Source organism: Hypanus sabinus, chromosome 5 (assembly GCF_030144855.1).
Source record: "Hypanus sabinus isolate sHypSab1 chromosome 5, sHypSab1.hap1, whole genome shotgun sequence".
NCBI lineage: Eukaryota > Metazoa > Chordata > Chondrichthyes > Myliobatiformes > Dasyatidae > Hypanus > Hypanus sabinus.
The window spans coordinates 56,045,530-56,067,558 of NC_082710.1; the positions used below are offsets into that span (position 1 = coordinate 56,045,530).

General features: G+C 38.0%; 1 protein-coding gene and 1 long non-coding RNA gene across 9 annotated transcripts in view; one reads left to right on the plus strand and one right to left on the minus strand.

Annotated features, from left to right (window-relative positions):
- Window positions 1-11,789, minus strand: part of glis3 (GLIS family zinc finger 3) — a 485,132-nt gene extending 473,343 nt beyond the window's left edge. Inside the window, exons 1-2 of the mRNA XM_059969975.1 lie at window positions 11,650-11,789; window positions 7,888-8,393 (exon numbers count right to left, since the gene is read on the minus strand). Of these exons, the coding sequence (XP_059825958.1) occupies window positions 7,888-8,281 (394 nt within the window). The 5' untranslated portion in view covers window positions 8,282-8,393; window positions 11,650-11,789. The remainder of the gene's footprint in view (window positions 1-7,887; window positions 8,394-11,649) is intronic.
- LOC132394168 (uncharacterized) lies at window positions 7,665-21,657 on the plus strand. Of its 8 annotated transcripts, XR_009512204.1 has the most exons (8): window positions 8,407-9,937; window positions 10,081-10,224; window positions 11,480-11,808; window positions 12,198-12,304; window positions 15,801-15,880; window positions 16,556-16,683; window positions 19,540-19,971; window positions 20,310-21,657. It is a non-coding gene; the product is annotated as an uncharacterized LOC132394168 (long non-coding RNA). The 8 variants fall into 8 exon arrangements; XR_009512203.1 differs by lacking the exons at window positions 8,407-9,937; window positions 11,480-11,808 and adding an exon at window positions 7,665-7,836; XR_009512202.1 differs by lacking the exons at window positions 8,407-9,937; window positions 11,480-11,808 and adding an exon at window positions 7,889-8,025.
- The last annotated feature ends 372 nt before the right edge of the window (window positions 21,658-22,029 follow it).

The window sequence follows — 22,029 nt, forward strand, 5'->3', positions numbered from 1 at the left end:
ATATGCCTGGGTTTTTAATAGAAGAATAAAATAATGACATGAACAGCTGTGGGATAGTTAAATGCACTGATCAAAAAGTTTATTAAAAATAAATACTGAGATAATGAGATTTTACAATATGGAGAATAAAATGCTAAAGTCGAAGGATTCAAGAAAGGAATTACAAATGAACAGGGATGGGAGAATGAAGAGTTGTTTGTAACTGAGGATCAAGAGAAGAAACACTGTGTAAAAGGTCATCCTCCAAGCACTAGAAGAGATGGAAAAGATGCAGGAGTTTGGAATGGTGCAAAATGAGGATGAGGGAGGCTGGAAAGGAATTAAAATTTCTTTTAGCTCCTGCTTGCAGGCCAGACGAGCAGAAGATGGAGATTGTAGGATTTGCACGGCTTAGTTTGCGATGGGAAGAATGAGCTGAGCTTTGCTTCTTTTCGAAGCTTATTTGTAAAGGGAGATGAAACTAATGACAGCCTGAAAATATGGATCACTTCCTGTTTGGTGAAAAATAAATGTCTAATCCATTATGTATTACAGATAATCAATCTAATTTCATGTTCATGGACATGAGTCAAACAATGGAAGGTGGAGATGCATGCCATCAACATGAGTATGGAAGCTGCTCCTAATCACAAGGTCACTAAGACCAGCTACCTGCACTGTACTTACTCTGTAACTATAACAATTTATTCTGCATTCTGTCTGAATGACATACAGACAAAAGCTTTCCACTGTACTTTGGTCCAGGTGAAAATAATAAACCCAGACCAACAAACCAATACCAATACAAGTGAAATCCATATGTAAGGTTAGAAATCGAACATATGAAAAAGTCTACAGATGCTGGAAATCCAAAGCAACACTCATAAAATGCCGGAGAATCTCAACAGGTCAGGCAGCATCCATGGAAAAGAATAAACAGTCGACATTTCAGGCCAAGACACTTCTTCAGGACTGAGAAGGAAGGGAGGAAGGGGGGAAGATATCAGAATAAAAAGTTGAGGGGTGGAGAAAGAGGTTAGCTAGAAGGTGATAGGTGAAGCCATGTGGGCGGGAAAGCTCGAGAGTGGGAGAATAAAGAATTTGATAAGATAGGAGAGTGGATCATAGGAGAAAGGAAAGGAGGCAGTAATTGGCAAATGAGAAGAAGTAGAATGTCAGAGCAGGGGACAGAGGAAAGTGGGGGGGGGGGGCAATTTGTGTACCAGAAGAAGAAATCGATGTTCATGCCATCAAATAGCAGGGTACCCAGACAGTATATAAGGTGCTGCTCCTGTACCCTGAGGGCGACCTCATCTTGGCACAAGAGGAGGCCATGGACTGGCATATTAGAATGGCAATGGGAACTGGAATTAAAATGTTTGGGCATGGTGCAGAGGTGCTCAACAAGGGGGTCCCTCAGTTTATGACAGGCCTCACCAATGTATAAGAAAGCACATCAGGAGCGTCAGACACATATATTCTGAAGGCCTACCATAAAAAATCCAGCTTAGCTGAGATGATTTGATAGAATCTAAGATGCGATGTTTATTATGTTGAGGATGGTTAACTAGATTGTATATATTGAATTTTCAGGATATTGTTTAGCAATAATTGTGGCCTTTCATTGAAAATCTGTCCTAAGAATTGTGATAGTTTAGTTCCAGAAACAATTGTGTGGCAAGGCCTGTGAGACCATGTTTACAATAAGGTAAATACAAAGTACACTGCAGATGCTGGGGTCAAATCAACACGTACAAACAAGCTGGCGGAACTCAGCAGGTCGGGCAGCATCCATGGAAACGAGCAGTCAACGTTACGGGCCGAGACCCTTCATCTGTACAATAAGGTACAGTTTGACACCAAAATCATAAAGCATATTTACATTGGCATTGCTGTTTCCTTTTCCCAGAGGATACTACTGAATCAATTACTTGGCTCTGTTGTCAATAGTCCTTAATATGACATGTTCAAACTCAAACTTTACGAAGTTTACTGAATTACTGTACTTTATGTCTGATTATTTGTATCAGACAAAATACAATGCCTATAAAAAGTATTCACCCCCTTATAAGTTTTCATGTTTTATTGTTTTACAACATTGAACACAATGGATTTAATTTGGCTTATTTTGACACTGATTAATAGAAAAAATCTCTTTCATATCAAACTGAAAACAGATCTCTACAAGGTGATCTAATTAATTACAAATATAAAACACAAAAATAATTGTTTTCATAAGTATTCATCCTCCTGCCCCTTTAATATGGCAGACCAAATCATCACTGATGCAGCTAATTGAGATCACATAATTAGTTAAATAGAGATCTGTGTGCAGTCAAGGTGCTTCAACTGATTGTAGTAAAAATACTCCTGTATCTGGAAGGTTCATCTGCGAGTGAGTCAGTATCCTGGCAAAAACTACACCACAAAGATAAAAGAACACTTCAAGCACCTCCATGAAAAGGTTATTGAAAACACAAGTCAGGAGATGGATACGAGAAAATTTCTAGGTCACTGGATAGCCCTTGGAGTACAGTTGGGCTGGTCATCACGAAATAGAAAGAATATGGCACAGCTGTAAATCTGCCTAGAGCAGGCCGTCCCCAAAAACTGAGTGACTGTGCAAGAACTGAGGGAGGCCACCAAGAGACCTATGACAACTCTGGAGGAGTTACAAGTTTCAGTGGCTGAGATGGGAGAGACTGCACATACAACATCTGTTGCCTGGGTGCTTCACCAGTCGCAGTTTTATGAGAGGGTGGTAAAGAGAAAGCCACTGTCAGAAAAAAGAACACATGAAATCTCAGCTAGAGTTTGCCAGAAGGCATGTAGGAGACTGAAATCAGCTGGAAGAAGTTTCTGTGGTCTGATGAAAACAAAGTTGAGCTTTTTGGCCATCAGACCAAAAGTGATGTTTGACATAAGCCAAACATTACACATCACAAAAATATACCATCCCTACCATGAAGCATGGTGTGGTAGCTGCATCCTGTTGTGGGGATTCTTCACTGCAGCAGGCCCTGGAAGACTTGTGAAGGAAGCGGGTAAAATAAATGCAGCAAAATACAGGGAAATCCTGGAGGAAAACTTGATGCATTCTACAAGAGAACTGTGACTCGGGAGAAGATTTGTTTTCCAACAAATCTTCTCCAAAGCATAAAGCCAAAGCTACACAGGAATGGCTTAAAAACAACAAAATTAACATCCTGGAATGGCCAAGTCAGAGTCCAGACCTCAATTCACCTGAGAGTTTGTGGCTGGACTTAAAAGGCTGTTCACTCATGATCTCCATGCAGTCTGACAGAGTTTGAGCAGTTTTGAAAAGAAGAATGGGGAAACTATGAAGTGTCCAGATTTGCAAAGCTGATAGAGATCTATCCACACAGACTCAAAGCTGCAATTGCTGCCAAACCTTCTTCTATTAAATGCTGACTTGAAGGGGGATGAATTCTATGCAATCAATTATTTTGTGTTTTATATTTGTAAGTAATTCACTTTGACACAAAAAAGTCTGTTTCTGTTGTCAATGTCAAAAAAGCCAAATTAAATCCACTGTGATTCAATCTGGTAAAACAACAAAACATGAAAACTTCCGGGGGGGGGGGGGGGGTGAATACCTTTTATAAGCACTGTACTTGTACTGTGATTGGAGAGGTGGTTTTGCAATTAAGATAAGTAAAAAAAACTAAAAATCTTTTCGCTATGCTTCACTGATAAATTTTAATAGGATAAATTATAATAAAAGAGCAAACTATCGACTATATTTAAAAATACAGAATTCTCTTAAAATTTAACTGCTACAAACTAGCACAATAAATATAAAAACTATCAAAAAATATAGTGAGATCATTTGTCAACAAGCTATGTTTATGCAATACATTTCTAGTTTTAAATATTTGTTATGTTATTCAAACTGAAATTCTTTTTGAATAGGCTACTAGGACTAATATTGCTGCATAAACAGGCAGTTATGCTGCTACTTAAAGCTTAGACTGAGAGTAGATTTTGGACATGCATCAACACAGAAGCAGAATTAGTACTCAAGAAGTCACATTGCCAATCTGATTTCTGTAATCAGATTGCTAATGTGATTTCTGTAGCAAGACTCTCACAAAAATGTAACATTACACATTGAATGTTATTACTCCTGCTAGAACTATTTATGAAATAGATTTTAGGAAGCCTTGTTTGGACAGATTAATTGAATTCTTGATTCAGCTGTACACTTGGATTGCCTAACACTAAACTCCAGGTAAAGTGGTACAAATAGTGGAACTGGTAGAAAGTCAAAGACAATCTTTTAACTTCAAAAACCTCTATCACTGTTTCACAGAGTCAGTTCTTAAAATTATTTCCGCTACTGGTCAAAGTGAGTGAACCTGATGTTTGGATGATGGTTTAGGTGCTGGGCGGGATTGAAATGGTCAGGTGGGAAACAGGCTGGTTCAGCTTGCTGTCTCGGCTCTGTGTTGAGCTAAGGTCTGTGGACTGACTCTTTTTGCGGACTTCAGTTCAGAACACTATTTGCTTATGTTTATTGTTTGCATGATTTGTTTAATTTTCTCTACACATTGGGTGTTTGGCCTTTTTTTAAAATGGGTTCTTTCAGATTTCTTTGGTTCTTGGCTGCCTGTATGGAGACGAAGCTCAAGGTGGTATAATGTCCACAATACTTTGATAATAAATTTACTTTGAACTTTGGTCAAAACCACAACTTTGCTGGATTGCATTTCACAAAAGGCAAAGAATGTTAGGGCATCTATCTGCCATCTTGCAGACCTTTTTATGCATCAGTCACTAAATGTGCCTCATGCAACTGGAATGTGTTGGCATATTTTCAACATAATAAAGTATGACTTGTAAACAGTAAGTGTGCCATACCTCTTCATGATCATTCAAATTAAGCTTGTTTGACAATTTGAGTATGAAGATTTAGAGTATAATACTGACAACTATACATGCTATAAAATGCGTCACAACATCTATTTTCTACAGTAATCCAAAGAATAGCATTATTTTATTAACTTAATGTTACTTCTTCATAAATTGGATATCTACAGTTAGAAATAAATTTGTTTCATTTTGCTGAAGGAAAATAATAATCAGCTAGCTTAAGCAAAACTATTCAATGAATAAAGATGATCATTGACTACTTTCCTTGACACCTATTATATGGTTCACTATATACATCAGCACTCTGTCAAATATGCTGCAGTACTTTCAGGAAATCCTAGATGAGAGTGTAATTTTTAAATACACTTCCTGTGAATTGAAAGCATAATTCACAGGAATTACTCACAGGAATTTAGAAGCTCTTTAAACTGATATTTTAATTATAGATCTTTGAAAGAAAATCTCTTTGAAAGAAAATTAAATTGCCATTTATTCATTGCTACTTTTGAAAACTGGTACAAGTTGCTTTGAAGTAATGTCTGACCTCCGGACGACACTGGAGCAAAACAAGATTTGACTTCTGTGTACAACACAAAGCCATGAATTCGACAGAAGCTAAAATCTCAGCAATTTTAGAATTTAAAAAAATGCCTTAATCAGTTGTATTCCTGGTGAATTTCTACTTCAAATTATGAAAACTGTTTATTTGTTAAAGTACAGTAATGGTTATCTTGAAACTGTTGGCGATCAGCACAGCTAAACACCTTAGTCTGAAATAAGCTGCACATCCGATGTTGGGAAATTTGATCTTCCCTTGCATTGGAGAACCCACCAATGAGCCCAGTGGTAGAACAATAGATATTGTGGAGAGGGCATATTTTGTGACAACCCCATTCATTTGGACGAATGTAGAGGAAGTGCAGATATCTGTTTGAACTATTTTTCTTCTCACACATGTTAGTTATGTATTAGTATTTTTGTGTGCTGTGAGCTGTCAAAGACCATCAGAGCATTCAAGAGGCAGTGCCTCAGGTTTTCAGAGGCCTTATTGCCACTCAAGACCCCCCTTTGCTTCTTGGGTACAGGGCATCAACTTGTTTGCTCCTCAAAATCATAAAAAACAGAAGTGCAGGTGAGCAGGCAGTGAGTCCAAATTGTGGGTCTGATCCAAGGTGATCCAGCCCAGAGTCTGTAAGGCATGTTTTATTTCAACAAATAGAATTATAGCAGGCATAAGTATGATATATGAGGACAAAATAGTGGCAATAGGCATTAGAGACTTAAATGTTGCAATGGTCCAAATCTCTGAAGTGATTGCCTGAAGTACAACAAAATAAAAGCAAAACCTTTAAATAGGAACAAATTAAAAGTCAGTCTGGATAGCAATATCAAAACTCTTATAATATTCAGCATATACCCATTATGATCATCACTGTTTTTGGAAATATTAATTGTTGAATTTATATTTTCATTTTTTGTAAACTGTTTTAACGTAATTGTTTCGGGAAAACTTGAAGTGCTTACACATGAAGCACTTTGTCTGTCAAAATGGTGCAGATTCTTTTATAACAGTTTTGACAGCTACCTGGCTCAAATGAATGCATTTGCAGTAAAGGTAAGTTCCTATTAGCATTTAAAATTCATGCTACTTTGTTCCAAAATCTAAAATTCTGTAAAGGTTCAATGAGATTAATGATTAGACTATGGATGCTTTCCTCTATACAAGCTCCTACTCAGATTAAGAAAATAATCTAAAGGTATTCCAGATGATTTCGACTTTGTGAAACATCAAAAGAGATCCTTTGGACTATTAATTTACTTCCAATGAGTCCAAACCCAAAGCAATTAAAAACCCAAGCCAATTAATACTAAAACAATACTTGGGAAATATGGATTATAGAATGGAAGTAACATGATATCTGGCTCTGTTCAAAAAGACCAGAGAAGAACTGTTTTCAACTATTCTATGCTATCATCACCTTCAAAAAATGATTTAAGTGCAAAAGCAGAAAATAATTTTTGAACAATAATAAAAATCTTCATGGTCTCTTAGAATTGTATAATGACTGTGCCCCGGTCAGGTTTCAAAAACAAAGATTCTGAAATCCCCTTTCTGCACCAATATTTGATTTTATCATTCAGATAATTCCAAACAAGTCTAACATTCAGTATGTGAACCAATGTAAATTTTCACTTTTTATTTGTGAAATGTAAGATTAACTACATATGGATGATCACCACACAAAATTTTAATCCGAGGTCTTAAATCAAAATTTGCCACAGTGGCAATGAGCCCAGTTATAGTGTGCCAACTGATGAAGAAAGCCAACACACTCACTGCAGGTAACACTTCTCACTTCAACTACATAAACAAGGGCAATTTATTTCTTTGAAATTATTTTACATACTATTCATTTTCTAAAATGTATTTAATTTCTGCCTGTACCACTGCTTTAACAGAGAGTAACACTTTGCAGACTGATTATTTTTACTCAATAATTAATGATTGTCATATAATCTGGTGACTCATTTGGTGATATTTTGCAGTTCAATACTTGAGAATAATAAATCAGTATGCTTTATAATAAGCTATGTTGTAAAAAGCTGGTTATTGATTCACTGCATGTGCTGCAGGAGTCCTGTGCAACAGTTACCAAGCAAAAGGTTAAAAAGGCTGGCAGTAACATAAGAAAGGGTCACTTACTATTTAACCAAGCATAGTTGAACTTGTTGGCAGTGTGCTGACATCACCACCAACATGCAAAGGCATGCTTAAGGTAATGGATCAGGACAGGTCAGCGCATTATTAATTAATCAGCCATTTATTCCAATATACTATTTTTTCAGCAATCAAAGTAAAATATTCTTTTTAGGCAACGAAAATACAGAACTTTTAAGAGCTCTATTAGCTCCTGAGCACTCCAAATGTATTAACCAAATTAATCATTACAGAGCAACCCACACGTAAGTACTCTCAAGAGAAAACAATATTCATTTCAGTTTTTAAAATCTTACCTTTTACACTGTTGTTTGCAAGAATGCTCCCAAATTCCATGGATTTTGGTTTTGAGGAAAGAGCCGTTGAATGGCCTGCTGGCTGAGATACTGGAAAGATCTGTTTCGATACTACTTGCCTTCTCGGACTTAAAGCGGGTAAGTGGATGCCATTTTCGGGCATGCTGGTGTTTTGAGGTGTTGCGGTAGGATGCTGGCAGCCATTCATTGACAGCTTCCTGTGCATGTTGTTGGCGAGCATTCCAGCAGCAGGACTCGGAGTAGCGCTGTTTGAAGACGGGCATGGCGTTTCTGTCTGAATCCTGATTGGGGGGATCTGTGGTCCATTGATTAAGGCTGGTCCTTGAGGAGTCCCGGTTCCCCGGTGGTTAATATTACATGATCTTCCATTCATGTTTATATCAGTTAGTCAGCAAAACCGATGTTACTTACACAATCCACGGATTTGGTCAGTCCAACAAGCTTCAGTGACGGTTTAGTAAATTAACCACGTATCGGAAATGATCCTGTTAAATGAACAAATAATCACTTATTAAAGTATGTTTAATGTATTAGATCAACACTGGATGGTTATATATAAGTATTCCACTGTGTGATGAACACTTATTGGTGCTGCTTTGATCATATGAACTTGCACTTTTACCCTAATAAAACCCTTAACAAAGTGCTAAACAACTTAATCTGCACTTTATGCAGGAACTGCTTCTAAGTAATAGTATATGCACCCTATCTACATCAATTGTCGTAATCGAAATTGAATCACTTCAACAAATAAGTGTGATTTATTCATTGTTGAGCCAAAACTTACCAGGTTTTACAAACAGTGACTGATCCCGAAAGGCCTTTTTTTAAGAGGCTTAACAGAAAGCAAAAATAAGTTATCTGAGCAGACACGAGCATTAAAGCAATTCCAGAGATTTAGAAATAAAAACAGAAAATCTCCAACTGGTCGGGTAGCATATGTAGATATAAAGGTTCAGAGGGTTGATCTTTGATCAACAGCAGTTCTGACAGAAATCAATTCGGGTTCTTGATATGTGTTATTTATTTATTATTATTATTTTGGGTGCTTTTTCGTTTCTTTTTGTATTTGCGCAGTTGTATTTTGCACATTAGTTGTTTGTCGGTCTTTGTTATCTACAATTTTTGATTGATTCCACTGTTTTTCTTTATATTTGCTGTGAATGCCCGCAAGAAAATGAACCCCAGGGTAGCATATAGTGACACATGTGTACTTTTATAATAAATTTACTTTGAACTGGAAACTTTGTAGTTTTTTAAAATTTTCTTTTCAGCAATATTAGGTCGCGGAGATGGTAGTACAACAACGTTGAAGCTGAATTCTTAGAAATGGCATGGGTATTCGTACTCAAAACACTAGCTGATATTTCTCAAGAGCCACGAATTGCAAGCGTACTCGTTTCTATCTTCATTTTTCATCTTTTATCGAGGGTCGGAGAAGTGGTAATGCAGTCGGCATAAGGGCGGCAGCGATCGAAATAGTAATCGAAGCGGGAAAGTGGGAAAATGAAAATGGTCTAGAATTATTTTTGAAAACATCCCATTTGATGTTCGTCATTGTAATGCACTGAATATGTAGACTGGCTTTACAAGTTATCACCAGCTCGATGTAGATTGTTCAAATTGTCCTCTAAATTCATAGATTTGTATTTCTTTATTTTATAAGTCTCCGTTATTTTACAAATATCTTACACTCCAGACTATAACAGGCAGAATGTTGGGCATGATCTGACTGTGTTTAAACGGATCGTTGTTTAGCCATCAGAGATAATCCGCAAGCGGATCGCGTCACGGGAAAACAAGAGTACGTGTGCCAGAAATCCCAAAGTTACTATGTAACCATGTGAGCAACAACACGCTGTGACATTTCTGTCGGGGGTTGTTCAAATAAAATCCAAAGGAATTGCAAACTGCCAAGCGTGGTACGGCGCCGCAAATACATCCAACCGGTATGTTCTGAAGACTTAGCGATAAAACTCCTCCCTGGAAGACTAAAGGGAATGCCGGAATCCCTGGTCCCGGCTGACAGGTGAAATATCAATCAAATGTTTTCGCGAGGCCAAGAGCAGGCTGGAACCAATCGGTTTTCTGCGTATCATGGAGAAAAGGAAACGAGAGGCGGGGCGGGAGAAAGTCGGGGATTTAAGTTCATCTACCCTCTTCTCATTACAGGATCCTAGCTGCTACGGTGGAGGGAGGATCGGGAGCAAGTAAGAGCTGCGTTCCTCCCGCTCCCATCTCAGTTTGATCATCCATCGTGACAGATGGAAACACATAGCACAAGGCGCAGTTCAGCTAGACTTTTCAGGGACGAGGGTAAGATATCCAAGGTCGGGATTTCATTCCCCCTCCCCCTCAGTACATGTTTTTAAAAAAAACACGGAAGCAAGTTGTGGCGATAGATCCACTCAAAACAAAACACAAAAACACGTTCGGCAAAGAGCCCCGTGCATTGCTCGCCAGTCAGATAGTTTACCTCGCATTCAAAACTTTTTTTAAAAAAAACCCGAGACGAATGAGAGTGGCCCGAAGCAGATGAATAACATTGCTGTAGCGCTGTCGTGCTTCAGGGATAGTGGGGTGTATTCTGAGGAAGGCGGGAAGCGAGGGGCGAGCCCGGGGGCGCGAGGGTGACTGGGCCCGGCTTCCAGCCCTGCCCTCCAAACCACGCTCAGACTAATAAAACTTGGAAATACATTTGCTCACCAAGGATTTACAGCAGCGTGATTCAGCTCTAAGTGCAATGACTAAACTGCAGTATTTTAAGAGACTGAACAAGAAGGATGTACAAGCATCGCATGTACACCATAATACACGTTACATAAAAAGGGGATTGACTGGTGACACCGATGACCCACTTTTAATAAATCCCAGCGCGGCGTCATGCACAAATATTAAGTGAACTACAATTATTTTATATAAACAATTCCATGCCTTCAATCGGAGGCAGCTAATATTTTGAAGACTTTTTTTTTTACAGAGCATCAAAGACACGCTCTCGTTGCCTTGAGAAATACTTGACCTGCGATTATTTTGTGGGTCTGGGTTTAAATTATGAACAAGTTCTATTGCTGGGCTCCGGGAATTCTTAGGCAAGCAGCGAAGGAGTGAACCTGATACATACACCGCGGTTTCGGTGTTCAGCCTGTTCCCCGCCTCAAGTTTACAATGCCACCAATTAACTTTACCACTTGATAATATCGATTTCTTGTGAATAATCCCCGCTCGGTGCAGTCTTTTATAGTAACCATGCGAAAAAAAAGCACTTTGATTTGGACCTAAATCTGTCACTTCCAGCCCCAGACGCCCACCTGTCATAAATGTGGTGTTCCCTGAAAGACGCTTTGCAGTCAAAACTTCCAAAGTGTTGGTTCCCTGAGGAAGGAGGAGATATTGGAGTTCCTTCTAGTTTCATATCGATTGCATCATATCGATGTTCAAGGAAGGAACATTGCGATATATAAATGTGCTTGTTTAAGACATTCCACGTTTGTTTATATGTTTGTTCACATTAAAAAAAAACGTCTGCTCACTCAAGTGCTATCTTCACCTCTGTTTCGACAATTTTCAGATACACGATACGCCGGAGATAAAACTGCAATAATCTCGAATTGCATTGTATCAGTCTGACACTTATGACACCAACAGCCTGGTTTCACACTGCAGTTATTGCACGCAGATCACGGCGAGAATGCTGTCACAGTTTACTTTTGCATCCCGGTCAGATCAAGAGTCACTTACCGGATAATCAAATGATCCGCACAACCCACCACAGAGCCCTTCATGACCGAGAGTGTGTCTGGATCCAGGCGAATATTCCGCAGTGAAGTTACTCGCCGTTCAAAGATGAAGCGGATCCCATGTCGCCACTGAGTTTTCCCAGCAGATCTCACTCTGACCGTACAGAAGCATTTCCTTACTCTTTGTTTTTCGCCAAGGGGGAGGGGTTCGACAACTTTTTTTGTTAACTTTGGGATCTCTGGTATATGTTCGCTTTTTTATGTGATGCTTGGTGTTATGCTGTGACTGGTGCTGTATCTATGCCAGTGACGAGTATGGATCTGTGCTCAACTCAGCTCGAGTACGGGGGCGGGTAATTGGTAACCGATTTGTGGAAACTCATTCAACCGAGGACTTGGGAGCTGCAATAGCCATTCGCTGAAAGAATTTTAGCAAGTCTGCGCTCACTCATGCTACAGCGGAGTTTCGCGCGACTGTGTGCTTTAGATATATACTCTGCTTTGTTTCCGCTGAGTTGTCTTTCATCTCTGTGTGCGTTTGATTAACAGGCTTGAATGCAATATGAATACTAATATCTGCGCTACACACGGATGTGGTATTGGCGAATCCATTGGAAACAGCTTTCTTCACCCCTCTTAACAACGATCAGTTCTAAGTACGTTTAAAATATACCAATTCGCACCGACAGTGCATTCGGGATGAAGTGATTTTAAATCAGAATAGCTTTAAATAAATTGCTAATTTGATTGTAAATGACGGTGTTATTCGGGAACTTAAAAATGGCAAGGACGATTGCAAAGGGTTAAATAGTTACCCGAAGTGATGCTTATGATAAAGTAAAGCACCATTCATATATTCTAACACTTGCATACGTTTCACGAATCTGGCCACGTAAATGTGCATAATGGGAAGAGAAAATTAAGTAATGTTAGTTACACATTTTTAAAAGATTTTTTTTGTAATTCAAAAGCTGCCCTCTCAATGTAGCCGGGAATTACATATTCTCTTGGCTACCACAACCCACTGAGAAATGATCACCATGCCAGAGAATTCTCATCTACCTTGCAACAAGCACTAATCATGACGTCGATAAACTTCAGTGTGATTATGACTGGATAATGGGAATGCCATAACGCTCTGCAAAAGCTTGGAATGGTATTTATTATTGTTCATTAAAGTAGGTGGCAATTCAATTCACCTTACAATGAATGATCAGCTATGAAAACATTCTGAACCAATGAATTTTATGTATTTATTGACCATGTCCATGCAGTTATTAAGCAACATGCACAAAATGCTGGCTGAACTCAGCAGGCCAGGCAGCTTCGAGGAAAAGAGTACAGTGGACGTTCGGGCGAGACCCTCTGGGCCAAAAGTATTTCTTTTCCTAGATGCTGCCTGGCCTGCTGAGTTCCTCTAGCATTTTGTGTGTGTTGCTCTGATTTACAGCATCTGCAGATTTTCTCTTGTCCATGCAGTTATTGAATTGATTTAAAATATTTTCTGTCAATTACTGAGTCCACAACATGGCATTCATTGGTGTAAGTTAGAAGATACAGTTCACTTCAAACATGTCTTTTATGTTATCATGGCCTGCCCCTTTCTAAATAAATGTGTTTACCTTGATTATCTCTTCATAAGTTTATCTTGTATAGTAAAAATTGCTACTGTAAATGCCAGTGCTGTAACAGGAAAGGATTAATATTTGGATGAAGGATTCATTGTTAAGATGAATGCTTAAGGATTCTTCTTTACATCTATTGCTGCACATTATATGTTGCTTGCTACATATTCCCTTTGCAACCTCTACTGTTTTTGAAATGTAATACTTGCCCTATTTACACTATTTCCTCAGCCGGCCAAGCGGCATATACGGAAAAGAGCAAACAGTCGATGTTTCTGACCGAGACTCTTCATCAGGACTGGGCAAAGAAGATGAGAAGTCAGAGTGAGAAGGTGGGGGGGGGGGGAGAGGAGGAAAAAACTCAGGGTGGTAGGTGATTCTTGAAACCCGGACGGGGAAGGAAAGAGCTGGGAAGTCAATTGGTGAAAGTGATAAGGGACTGGAGGAGGGGGAATCTGATAGAAGCGGACAGAAGGCCATGGAAGAAAGGGAAGGGGAGGAGCATGAGGTGAGAGGTGTTGGGCAGGTAAAGAGATAATGGGAATGGGAAATGGTGAAGAGGTGGGGGGAGTTCAAGAATATTAACTGTTTGCTCTTTTCCATAGATACTGCCTGGCTTTCACCCAAAAAAATAATCCTTTCCTGTTACAGCATTGGCAAATAGCATTTTTCACTATACAGAATAAATCAGACACCTATTACGGGATAGTCAAAAAAACACACTTATTTAGTCCTGATGAAGGGTCTCATCTCGAAACGTCGACAGTGCTTCTTCCTACAGATGCTGCCTGGCCTGCTGTGCTCCACCAGCATCTTGTGTGTGTTGCTTGAATTTCCAGGATCTGCAGATTTCCTCGTGTTTACACTTATTTAGCAAGGGACAAGACATGATAAAATAAAAGAGATGTTTGAAGTGAACAGTATCTTCTAACTTACTCCAATGAATGTCATGTTGTGGATTCAGTAATTGACAAAAATCTTTTATATTAAGTGAATAACTGCATGGACATGGTCAATAAATGCTCATTGCCATCAGCTCAGTGATTCCAAGGATTTGGTACAGCAGACAAAATCCTGCTTGCTTCGGACTTCGGCTGCATTTCGTTTGCTCCACCACTGATCCTCAGTTTCTGCATTCAGCTTCAGCTCTGCCCCTTTCATGCACTTTTCATCACTATATTTTCATGCTACATTTCCTCAACCTTCAGCTCCATCTGTGTACTTGTGGTCACCAGTCCTTGTCCAAGGAGTTCTACCTCTCAGTGCATGTTTCCAGTTGACTTACAGCTGTGGAAATCAACAATAATCCTTCACCTTCTATCAAAAGCCTCAAAAAAATTAAATGTAAAGCGCCTGAAAACTGCAAGGAAGCCAACAGACGAAAAACTGTGCTGAGAGACTCTGGGGCAGTATTAATTGAGTTAACGCTGGGTCTTTGATTTGCAAATGCTGAGTTTGGCTTCTTAATCTCACTGGAGAAAATTTAGTATCAGTTGGGATGAGTTGGAAATGCTAAAATGTTGGAGCAGGTGAGGAAGAAGAGTCTATACTCAGAAAAACTTGAAAGGCAGCATGTCAGCACTTTAAAAACAAGATGCAACTAATACCATTGATGATACTCAGTTTGTGGTAGTGGTGGTTTAAAATACAAAGGACAGGATAGTAAAGAACAAGGTATATGTTTGTGTGCATACTGTACATGTACTTTGGTACATTGCAGCGCGAGAGCTAATTTAAATTAGTCATAGGTAACGGGATTCGGAAAGCATTTAGACAATTATGGAACTGTAGAGTAAAGATGTTCAAAAGAAATGAAGATGGAATTTAAGAATAGGGGCACACTATTGTAATATCAATAGTGGGAAGTGTACTATTGCTTTGTGGCCATAATTGTTGCTTCAAAGTACCCATATTCAATTATACATTGACATGGAGCAAAAAGAACATGGTAACAGAATGAAATAATGCTTGTAAACTGCAGTATTGAATAGGCAAGACTGGAAATAATATATATAATTTAGACATAAATCCACGTATGTACTGCTAAAAACTTAGTTTAAACCTTACATTTGAAGTCAATGGACTACTTACAGAAATAGATGATTTTTACATTATTCTACACTGCACATAGACAACAGATAAAATATATGAGAAAGCCATAGATTTCTTTTAGATAAAATGGTACAATTTTTTTCATAGACTTTGATACAAAAGTACCTCAATTGTAAATTCCTAAGTTTATGCTATGCAAGCATTTTGCATTCTAATAAATCTATGTTTAGGGTTAAAAAGATATTCAGTATGCCCTAATCATGATATTAAGCCAAATGTATAAAAATTGGCATATGGCATTGTGTATTTATCTGGATAGACATTTGTTTATATTTATAATGAATAGATATGTTTATCAAGTGATCTGCATGCCTTTGAAATATGTGATATCACATTGTCTTATTGGTAACCTGGTAAAGTTATCAGTTACTTTTCAAATTGCTAATGTATGTTTGCATTGTCTATTTGGACCTAGGACAATAACTCCTATGAGTCAAAAACTATTCATTGAATGTGAAATGTTGGATACTTTGAAGCATGTAATAAAGGCACATTGTAAGTACAAGTGATTTCTTTCTTTCATAAGCTACATGGATAAGACATAACGCAGCCACAATGCAAGACAGCTGTAACTGTATAATGAATATATCACTGTAGGACTTTAGACCAGAATATGACAAATTATTAATTATATTATTATTGCAGGGTGCTAACCAAAGCTGTTTGAAAGATTCTAATATTAGCTCATTTTTGCACCTAAATAATTGAGAAATTAACATAACATTTTTTGAATAATAGTATGACACTATATTGTATAGATGTATCAATTTGTGTGAGGAAGTCTATTCTTATTAATAGAATAATGTTAACTGTGTGGTATTAGTTATCTGTTTTAGATCAAAGATCATGTGAATCGAATAGCAACCGGTAGAAATTTATGACTATTAGATTATTCTATACACTGGGCATAGGCAAAAATAGATGAAATACCTTACAAAGCAATAGGCTTTGTTTACATAGAACATTTATATTTTCTTAACTTTACATCATTTTACTTCCATTGTAAATTCTAGGATTCTCATTTATGGTAAAGGTTTTCTATGCAAACCTACCACATTCTAATTAAATTCTGTTCATAATGGTATCTATATAATCTGTTGATTTTGTGTCCCTCTGCAATTATCGCAGAGAAGCTCCTTGATCTAACCTTCTATTTCTCTGCTTTCCAAGTCAGTTTTAACTTTCTCGAATTGTGAAGCTGAAGAAGGTAGACATGTCAAGTGATTCAGAAGTAATAATGGTGCATAGTTCCCTGAAGGCGGAATCTCATGTGGATAGGGTGGTGAAGAAAGCTTTTGGTAAGTTGGCCTTTATAAATCAGAGCATTAAGTATTGGAGTTGGGATGTAATGTTAAAATTGCACAAGGCATTGGTAAGGATGAATTTGGAGTATTGTGTACAGTTCTGGTCACCGAATTATAGGAAAGATGTCAACAAAATAGGGAGAGTACAGAGAAGATTTACTAGAATGTTAACTAGGTTTCAGCACCTAAGTTACAGGGAAAGATTGAACAAGTTAGGTCTTTATTCTTTGGAGCGTAGAAGGTTGAGGGGGGACTTGATAGAATTAAAATTATGAGGGGGATAGAAATTATGATGTGGATAAGCTTTTTCCATTGAGAGTGGGGGAGATTCAAACAAAAGGACGTGAGTTGAGAGTTAGGGGGCAAAAGTTTAAGGGTAACATGAGGGGGAACTTCTTTACTCAGAGAGTGGTAGCTGTGTGGAATGAGCTTCCCGTAGAAGTGGTAGAGGCAGGTTCAGTATTGTCATTTAAAGTAAAATTGGATAGGTATATGGACAGGAAAGGAATGGAGGGTTAAGGGCTGAGTGTGGGTTAGTGAGACGAGGTGAGAGTAAGCGTTCGGCATGGACTAGAAAGGCCGAGGTGGCCTGTTTCCATGCTGTAATTGTTATATGGTTATAATTGATGAATATAGTAACTATATAAATTACTTACAGCTTTATGTTACCCAGAGATAGGATTAAGAGTATACATATATCCGTGCCATCAATAAGATCGGCTGTTTCTTACTCTGTAACATCACCAAACTTTTCCTCAGCCTCTCTGCAGCTGAAATCCTCATTCAAGCCTTTGTTACCTCTAAACATGTCTCTACTATTGCATTCATGGACATTCTCCCTTGCTTGGTTCATTGAAAACCCATAGTTAACTAAAACTCTGCTGCCCATGTCTTCATCCTTTCTGTCTTCACCCTTGCTTTTGAATGATCTATAATGAGTTTCGGGTAAGTAATCTCTTAGTTCCAAAATTCTCATCCTCACTTTCAAATGCATTTGTAATCCTGCCTCTCCTTATCTCTGTAATTGCCTCCAAATTTGACTCGAGCAAAACAATGTACATTAATTCAAGGCTCTTTGACTTCCCTGAATGATTTTACTGTTGACTGTACCTTCTGGTGTTTAGTCTCTTTCAATTTGGGAAATCCATTCTGCACTCACTGTCCTGCCTCCCAATCCTTGCCCCTCTATTTCCTCATTTAAAACAACTCTTTAAATCTGTTATTTTTGTTAATAGTTTGTGTCACAATCAATATTCCCTTACATGGTTCTTCAGCAAGTTACTTCACGTCTTATAATGCTTTATTAATTTTTTTTGATCTAAAATTGTTATAAAGTTCTCTATTGCTGATGTTGTGAGGGTGATGCATTTGGGAACAAATTTCATAATTAAATTAAATAGGAATCATTGACTTAAAAATATTATAAAATTTTGTCGACCACAAAATATTTGTGATAGGTGAACTTGTGCTGCACACAAGACTGACAGAAAATACGAATATATAAATTTTAATGCAAAGTTGTTTTACTTATTTATATTGTTCTCTGTTTTTATTCAAAAATTCTGTCAGCTACAGTTCTTCATTAAAATCTTTGTTGAAATGTGCGGCATCCTCTTGTGAAAAAAACAATAAAATTATAGATCTTTCTTCTGATCATTTTATTTCTACTAAATGTTTCACAGATATTTTAATTATAATTTTCCTTTGAAGTTCTGCTGCATAAAGAATGTGACTTATAAGCTACTCTAACTCACAAACCTGAACTTCTATCCAATTGTCATTCTTACTGCCTCAGCTGGAGTGCAATTAAACCAAAATGGTACACAGTGCACCATTGAGCCAAATCTTTTTTATCTCTTCACCTGACTAACTTTAACTGCATCTTACCTGACCTATTTTTGATTTTCTGTGTAAATGAGATGAATGTCATCTGCATTCCATTATTACCCTTGCCCTGTGCTGATTCATTCCCAATTGTATTTATTTTCTGATTGACTTAACAGATCTAACTTTGATGGAAGTTGAAACCAATGGATCACTGAAATGTAATTTTCATGTATATTTCAGCTTGAAATTTTCCCTTTTTTGTTGCTCTCTGTAGATCCTGTCTGATCCGTTAAATATTTCTGTCAGGTTCTATTTTAATTTCAAATTTTCAGTGTCTGCAGTATTTTACTGTTAATTCCACTCCCCCTTTCACTCTTCTTCTATTCCCCCCTCAAACTTTTTACCCCATTTCACCTACCTCTCACTGGGTCCTGTCGAGTCTTCTCTCCTGTTAGATTCCTTCTTCTTCAACCCTTCACCTTTCCCATCATCTTGGCTTCACCTGTCAGCTTTTATATCCTCCACCCCCTCCCCTCAACCTTTTATTCTGGCATCTTCCCCCTTTCATTTCAGTCCTGATAAAGAGTCTCAACAGGAAAAGTTGACTGTTTATTCATTTCCATAGATGCTGCCTGACCTGTTGAGTTCTTCCAGTATTTTATGTGTGCCTGTTGTTTTGGATTTCCATCATCTGCAGAATTTCTCTGTTTACATTTTCCTTTAATATCTTTCATTATACAATTCCTGAATTAGTTGAAAATAACGGCATTGGATTTCTGTGAGTCCATTCTGCAATGGATAACTGTAATCAATTTTCTTTGATGGTAATGATCTATTGTTATTAAATATTTCATAAGCAAATATGTGAGTTTAAAGTGTCAAGTTACTTAACAGCTTCCTCCAGCTATATGGAGCTAAATTTGTTAGTTTGCTAAGAATATAAGAATTGGAATATTTGCAACTATTAGGTTTGCCAATCAGGTTTGCTGACGCTAAACTTTACAAACTAACACTGTATTAAAGCACAAATGGTGGGGCTGAGACCTGTATTCATCGTGGCTATCCGTCGAGGTTGAGGATGATGGTCTTCGTTCCGTAGATCACTTGAAGATGTGGCCTACAGAGGGAAGACGCCTGTATGCATATTTGTTTAATGTGTACTTGATATTGCACTCCAAGAAGCACACGATACTTCACAAATCAACCAACTGATCCCAATGGCATGGAAACCACGACGATTGGAGCTGATGGATTTGTTGCAGCCTTCATCCACCTTCACAGCCGTTGAGTTCGAAGTAACTTTGTCCACCTGTTCCACTGTTGAGGTCTTGGTTGGATTGTTCTTTGTCAGGGACCTCACCCTTGACCTTACCGCCATGGGTGACCCTATCAGGAGCGTAGCTCCAGACAGCATCGCTCTTGGGATCTCAGGACCACACAATCCATAGGAATAAGGTAAGTAATTAAAATAGTAATTAATAACATATTAATTTTAAGCCTTTTTTTGCACAAATGTTAAATAAAAGAGCTTGTCCCTAATCACCACCCTGCTCTTTTGTTGTGAATTGCTGTTTTAAAAACAAATAATGAAATAATGTCAATAATATCACAAGGGCGGTGTGGTAAACTATGTATACCTGTCTGGACACGTCCCTCTGCTGACTGCTTCTGTGGCCTGTGGCTCCTCCCACAGACCCCTGTATAAAGGTGATTGGAGGCACTGCTCCTCCCTCAGTCTTTGACATGTCATGCTCCCTTTTTGCTGTTAATAAAAGCCTATCGTTCACTTCCAGTCTCCTAGAGTTATTGATGGTGCATCAAGCAGCCCTATCTTCATTTCAAGGATGTCTGCAAGAGAGACATGAAGTCACTGAACATGAACGTCGAGAGGTGGGAGGACATTGCAAGCGATTGCTCTCACTGGAGGCTGGAACTACGCAGAGGTCTGAAAAGAGGAGAAGAGAAGCTGTGGCTTGCTGCTGAGGAAAAGCGCACTCACCGACAAAACAGCACCAAGACAACACCGGAGGACAGTGTCTTCAAGTGCAGTTGCTGCAGCCGAGACTGTCATTCCCATGTGGGCCTGAACAGACAGACACTGCTATACCAACACAGACTGAAGCAAGACTTTCTAGGTGCACAAAAGACTAATAGATGCCATCAATCAATAACAAATATACAAATAAATAACTGTGTGTTTAAAAACTGCATATCACCTTTTAGTTTATAGTACCTGTTTTGAATTTCAGTACCTGAAGTACAGTTCTGATGAAAGGTCAATAACCTGAAATGTTGACTCTATTTTTCTTTCTATAGATACTGCCCAACCTGGTGACTATTTCGGGCAGTTTTGATTTTAGTTCCTGAAATATGATTTACTTGGCCTTATTCAATATTAGTGAGATATTTTCTGCAACATATTTCATATCTGTTGGCACAAATATACATATAAAAACTGTAAATCCTAAGGTAGATCTTTAATATTTTTCCACTTAAACTTATTTAAAAACTTACAAGCAGATGCTCTGGTACTTATAGATCTAAGCCGTGATTTATGGGAGCATATGGATGACTGTAAAATATTTGATTGAATCTTTATTGTCTCCTTACGGCTCAATACATTGACAAGGGCATCAGAACAATGCTAATAGATAGGTAGACCGATGCAAACTGACTTACAATAATTTATATCACATGTTTGGTCAAATGAAGTCTAAAGCATTCTGTCTGTTCAAATCATTCATCTGAAAATATGATGTACCTCAGTCATCTCAGAAAATAAGTTACAGACGGGCCTTATCAGATGGAAAGGAATGTACTGACGTCTGGGAATTCTAGTAATTTTTAACTTTTAAATAATTTGTGTAACAAAAGCTTGTCAGTTTAATGTAAATTTATAACGTGAAGTAAGTTCCTGTAAATCGTTCCATAGTGGGTTTATTCACAGCTCTGCTGCAGAAACTTCCTTGTTCATTTTGACGTCATGCACTCATCCCAGTTTCTATTTACTTTAGTCTTTCCTGAAACTAAGGACGACATATTGCTGATTGGCTCACTTCCTTCACAGCAAGCGTTCCCTGTAACAGACAGAGATGAACAATGGTTAAAACCCTTGATAGATTAAAACAGTTCAGTATAACATGGCTAGAGTGTTTGAAGTATTTAATTCGATACTTTGACTAACCTAAGCTACTGTTTTGATGCTGTAACTGAGCTCGCTCAAGAGATTCATTTCTTTGGTTTCTTTTCAAGTATCTGGGTTCCGAATAACTATCTTATCTGAATTCTGTGAAAGAATCCCATTTTAATTTACAGTTTCAAAATAGATTTATGCATTACACACAAACTATAAGAGAGGTCAAAAGTGTCAGCAACTTGATTGTGAGATCTTAGTGATTAATTCTTAGCACATTTGCCTTACATTTCCTACTCGGTTGTTTTGGCTTCTCTGTTTAAGGTTACATACATAAGTTCAACAATAGTATTAACCAGTTTCAGTTTTTCTGACACTAA